The sequence below is a fragment of the Zonotrichia albicollis genome, chromosome 11 (genome assembly GCF_047830755.1).
Source record: "Zonotrichia albicollis isolate bZonAlb1 chromosome 11, bZonAlb1.hap1, whole genome shotgun sequence".
Lineage (NCBI taxonomy): Eukaryota > Metazoa > Chordata > Aves > Passeriformes > Passerellidae > Zonotrichia > Zonotrichia albicollis.
Genome location: NC_133829.1, coordinates 2,465,293 through 2,471,292, shown reverse-complemented (window position 1 = coordinate 2,471,292; position 6,000 = coordinate 2,465,293). Strand labels below are relative to the sequence as shown.

General features: G+C 45.6%; 1 protein-coding gene across 2 annotated transcripts in view; it reads right to left on the bottom strand.

The window, feature by feature from the left end:
* Positions 1-716: 716 nt before the first annotated feature.
* The window catches only part of IGDCC4 (immunoglobulin superfamily DCC subclass member 4), an 88,275-nt gene continuing 82,991 nt past the window's right edge, over positions 717-6,000 (bottom strand). For both annotated transcript variants that reach the window (XM_074549152.1, XM_014264677.3), the window contains exon 20: positions 717-5,317. In XM_074549152.1, the coding sequence (XP_074405253.1) occupies positions 4,790-5,317 (528 nt within the window). In that variant the 3' untranslated portion in view covers positions 717-4,789. The remainder of the gene's footprint in view (positions 5,318-6,000) is intronic.

Sequence of the window (6,000 nt, the reverse complement as noted above, 5' to 3'; positions counted from 1 at the left end):
TTTGCAGTCACCCATCACCCCTCCAAGGTCCTTCCTTGCTCATTTGTGGGGTTACCTATCATTAGGAGAAAGACTCATCAGAGTTACACAGTCTGACAGAGTTGCCTTTAACCACTATCAGAGAACACTGTGCTAAGTGCAGATTTATTACCTCTGTAATGCAGATAAAATGAGATTTTATGGCTCTGTAGTCGTGGCAGCATAAAGTAATAATGGAAACTATGTACTGAAGTAGGGAATGCATCCCCGGAAGAAGGGAGATGCACAGGAGGTTAAAGTGTGTCCTTGGGCACTGGCAGGTATCCTCTCACCAATCCTGCTGGACACAAGCCACCAAGTGCTCAGCCCATTGTGCCACCCAAGAGAACTCTCATCACTCATTGCTCGATGCCCCTGCTTATTTTCACCATTAAAAAAAATCCCAGCAAGATGAAGCATGAAACTGGACAAATATTTTTTCCTATAGGAATCAGTTCAAACCTGAGGAAGGAGCAAGCATCCAGAAATGCTGAATGAATCCAAACTCTGCTCATGTCTGAAATTCCAGAAGAATCCCTAAGGTACCACAATCATCTCACAATACCAACCTTCACAGTGATGAGCTCTGTCCTGAAGTGGTGTGAGCATGAATCCTGCATTCTGCTCCCACACTGCTTCTGCCAGCGAGGTACAGCCTCACTCAGCTGGAACAGACTTAATTGTGAGTAAAATTCCACTCTTTTTAAAAAACATTTTATTAATAACCCATTAGTTAAGGAATATAAGGACAATGTCTTACACTTTAACACTAAAGAGTATTTGTGGAGTAAGAACAGTCTCTGAAGAAAGAAAGTTATAATAAAGTACAGTATGGAACCAAACACAGACACAACCTTCAAACAAGATCAAGTTCTGGTTACACATCTTTATGCACAATGCAGAAAATGAAATTTAACTTGAAAATACAAGCAAGGGAATACAGTAACAGAAGTAGATGGTAGATTTCTGCTGGTTAAACACTTCCTTTCTAACAAAAGTATTGATTAGAAAAGACACAATGATTCCTTCAAAACACCTGTTACTAATGAGATCAAAACCATAAACAGTGTTCTGGTAAAATGGTTGTTTTCTTACACAGCAATATTTCATGGGCTGATTGTTATCTAGTAATGAAAAAGAATTCTCAAACTCTAAATTAGAAGTTATCTCATTAGAACTATTTAAACCAGAACTTTGCTGCCTGTTAAGTAAGAAATCAAGTCAACAAAAAGCTGATTGATGTTTTTATCTCAGTTGCACGTTTCACATAACAAGAAATGAAAAGAAATAAAAGGATGAGAATTGTGACTCTCACAGCAGCAGGGGGAATATACAGTTGTGTAGCCAAACAGTAACATTAATACTAGAAAATTATGCCAGTGAGACAAACCTGATATTTTAACAATGTAAAACAATATACACCAGCAAAAAATTTGAACAGCAATAATCTTTAGTGTTACTGAAAGGAAGAAAATGGAGAAAGGAGCCTGGGGTACAGGAAGAGATATTAAGCACGATGGGTAATTAAAGGTATCAACAGTTTGTGTGCCTGTGAGAAATCTGCACGAAAGCTACTTATTTCATGTTAAAAAAATATATGCACTGGTTGTTTCAGCTTTACACATCAAATGTGTATTTTGTGTCTTCTTCGATTCACTTCCAGCTGAGACTGAAAGGTCCCTGCACGTTCAGGGCAGGGGGGACCTGGGGCACAGCTGAGCTGGACAAGGACACCCAGCACTCTGTGTGGATGTGTGTTCATCCAGGGACAGCTTTGGTGCTGCTGGGCAGTGCTGACCTCTTGGCTCCAAGGAAACTATCTGGATTTCTGCAACTCAGGTCTGGCCTACAGCCTATGGCCACCACAGTTCTTGGACAGCCAAACACTGCCAGCTTCACACCCTGGTACAGTTTGGTGAAGTGTAATGAGATCAGAACAAGCCTCAGCATAAGGTGACAAAAGTGCTTTGGGGACACATAAACAAAATTGTTTGTGGTCTGCTGCATCTCCTGAAGCTCTCTGTAACTGTTGTGGTGGTTTGGTGGTTGGCCCAAAGTGATCCAGGGGAATGGTGCCCCTGCTGTGTGGCTGCAGTGACAGGCAGGGACAGCTCTCAGGCCGCTCAGGGCTGCTGAAGCTCTACAGGCAAAGCAGGGGGTGCATGTACAAGGCAGTGCCCCCAAAACTGTGGCACACTCCTACATCAGCTCCATCCCTCTGGATGGAAAGTGGCAATGGCAGTGGGGCTTGTGCAGGGCCTGTTCTGTCACTGAGGAAGGGCAAGGGCTCTTCATGGAACTGGACCTGAGGGCACCTGCACAAGGTGCCCCGCTCTCCGCAGCGAGCGCCCGGCCCTGCCCAGCTGGGGGCCTGTACCTCTGCGGCTGCATCCGCCCCCAGGGAATGCCAACTGCCCTGACTGCCTGCAGTAACACTGCACTGCTTTTCTGTAACCCTGCTAAGGCATGAGTTTCAAAGGCTTGTGACAGTGGGTTCTGGAGGTTATTTACACACTTCCTCTGCCCAGTTATGTTTCCTTGCCTTTTCCTCGCTCCAGTAGCACACACACAAACTCCTTCCTTCATCTCCAGTCTCTGTCCCACAGCATTCCAGAGCCATGGCTAGTCACAGCACGGAACAGCATTTATGAGACTCCTCAAGACACCAAGCTGGAGAAACAGAGCAATCACAAAGACTGGAAATACAGCTGGTTACCAGAACAGTGTGTCATACTGGGAGGAGATGCTGCCATCTGGGGAGAAGTGGAAGCTCCAATATCCTTCCCATGAGAGTACAGGGAGGCTTGGAGGTTCTCATTTGCTGAAAAGCTGGAGGTAAAAGGCTTGCAGAGTGCTGGTGAAGTGAGGTTCTCCATGCTGCAAACAGTGGTACCTCCATCCAGTCATCACCAGGAAAAACAAAATCCTTTTACAAAAGATGTCTTTTACAGGAATCTCAAGTTGGCACACAACCCTGGGGAAAATTTTAGTAAGAAAAGAGGAAGGTGGGCATCTTTTCCTTCACTTTTTAAACAAATGGTGAGATATCTGAATCCTCCAGGAAGGCAGAACATTCACCAAGCACCCATGAACAGAATTACTGATCCTTGCTAACTCCGAGCAGCTGGTCCAATCTTGTAGCATTCGCAGTCAAACCCCTCAAGCCTGGAGCAGGACAGAGACCAGCTAAAAAAAAGTAGAGAAAAGTCCACCCCCAGCAGGGCCAGGCTGAGAGACATGTCAGCAGTAAGCAAACAGCATCAGCAGGAAGAGTCACTGGATGATTTTCAAGCCAGACTGACTGGTATGAGACCAAAGATTTCATTTTAAAGCTCTAGTGGTGCTCTGCTCTTCAAAAAAAACCCACCCAAATGCACTTTGGCCAGGACTATCAGAAGTGACTGTAAAATTTCACTTGGTCATCCAAAGCTTTCAGCAAGTCCACTGCTTACAGAAGGCTGAGTGCTGCTCTCTGTAAATCAAAACCATCTGAGATGTCTCCACACGGGCACCCAAAAAAAGAGAAAATAAATACATGGCCCCAGTATCACAAGTTACTTTTGCAATTGCTGGTTCTTCTTTCTATTTGTTAGTATAAGCTTGTTGAGGAAAGATGGATCGACATCCTGCCAGCTAAAGCAGTCTCCTTTGGCAGCTGCTGCAAAACACAGTCCTACAGAGAGACACAGCCCAACTCTCTGGCTGTAGGGAAGGTGTCAAGAAACAAAGCAAGAGACATCAGATCTGCAGCACTACGTGTTAAAGAAGAGTCAACAATCAGTGCAAACATATTCTTTAGAAAAAGGCAGTATAAGAATAAGTTAAAACCTATAATGGACTATAACAAATGAGTAGATCTACTGCTTTTTTTTTTCTCCAACAGACATGAGGTAGTTGTGTTGTTAGGGAGAAAAAATAAAGAAAGAGAGAAGTAGTAAAAATGCTACTCTATACCACACACTATTCCACTTTATAAAATTAAATAATATAAAGATGTTCCAAGGAAATAAAAATACATGTTGTACATTAAAAGGACAGATGTGTACCTAAAACATTAGGTACAAGAACCTACATAAAACAAAGCCCAGGCTGGTGAAAAGACCCAGACACTGCAGAAGGTTCTATATAGTACAAGTTGTTAGAGGCACTCGTAGAGTGTGTAATAAAAGGCCACTACATCAGCCTGCTAGTAGTAGTTACTGTGGTAGCACACACAGAGAGCCTGGTAATCCTTCTAACCACGGGAGGGCAGAAAAGGCTGGTGCTTACAGCTCACTGCCTTTGTTTCTGGGGCTTCCACCCGCTCCTGGGACTGCTGTGCCTGAATTCATCCCACGCTGCCAGGCAGTCAGCACTGCCCAGGCACTCCCTGGAGAAGAGGCAGCTGAGAAGGATCCCTCGGTGCACTCTGCCACTTCCCAGTGTTAAAGGACATCCTGCCAGTCCCCTCGAGGGCTATGGTGAAGTGCCAGCCCCAGCCTGGTGCAGAAGGCTGTGTTCCATCGTGGTTCCACTCACACCTTGGCAGATGGCTCAGTCCTGCTCCCACCAACATCCAGTTCCTCACTGGCTCCAGCAGGAGGAAGATGGGCCCTCACCAACCCACCTGGCTTCCCGAAGGCCTCTGTAGGGCTGACAGGTCCAAGCCCTGCTCTGGTGAGATGCTGCACCTGCCCAGCTCCTGCTGGACTCAGCCAGCCGAGGGCGGGCAGCACCTCATAGCGACAGGCTCTCCTCTCTTCAGCTCTGCTGTGATCAAAATCAGACCAGTTCATTCTTTGTGATTGTGGACATGTGCCATGTTCTCAGATGCTGAGGAGGGACTGGTTAAACCAGAGTTACTACAGAGCAGGGCCTCCTCAGGCCCCGGGGAAAGCAGCTGGCACTTGAGTGGCTGCCCGTCACCCCTGCCTTCCTGGGTGCAATCTGAATCTCCACTCTCCTCCGAACCCAGACTTTCTCCATGCCTGTGGAAGCCATTGGTGAGCCCATGGATGCACACAGCCTCAGGTTTGTCAGTCTTTGTGTCGGTACAGAGCAGCTCAGCCTGGGCCTGAGCCTCCAGATTGTCCATGCAGCCCACCAGCACTTGGCCAGTGTCCTGCTGGGAGCTGGGATTAGCCAGCTCTGCTGGGGGGAGCTCCTCTGGCTCCCGCTCCTCCGTTTCTGTCTCTTCACTCTCCAGGGTGTGCAGCTGGGAGCTGTAGTCTCTGTCAGAGGCTGAAAAATCAGAATGGACAATGACCTCTGCTTCTACTTGGTGGAGGCTAGCAGGCAGGTGGCTTTTCTTTGCTTCATTCTGTTATCAAACAGGAGAGAAATTTAAAAAAAAAAGGTAAAGTAAGTGAAATTCATATAATTGAGGCTGTGGTCAAACCAAGCACTAAAATTTATTTATTTTTAATCCCACTGAGTGCAATGGGATGTACATATGCCTCTATTAAGCATTACCTTTATATGTTTCTCAGAGCTTAGGTCTTAAGAAGCAACTCAAATCACCTCAGGATCATTATTTCTATTTTACATTTGAGAAAGCAAGTCCCTAAGGAGAGAAGTGATTTGCTCAGAGTTTCTTGGCAGGCTGGAGCAACCATTTCTCCAAGCCTCTGTCAAAGACCACAATTTTCAAATCTCACCAGTCTGTTTCCATATTAAGGGCCAGATTGCTAGAGGCTGAGCGGGCAGCACTGTAGGAAACTGGCTTGTGAGATGGATCAAGGGGCTCCCTTTACTTTCCTCATTTAATTTTGGCTACATATCACAAAGTGTGTGTTTGTTAAAGCCCTGGTCACAGCCTACAAAAGTCTGTGTAAATTCAAGCATTTTAAATTCAGAAAGAAAACAATAAGTTCTGCTCTGCAGTGCTTAAGTGGAGTTCAGGCTACAGATCTCCACAAATCTGGCTGACAAGCAGGTCATTCTGTGAGATTATCACTCAATAATTTACCAGACAAATTATTGTAGAAGCTCACAAAGAGGTCT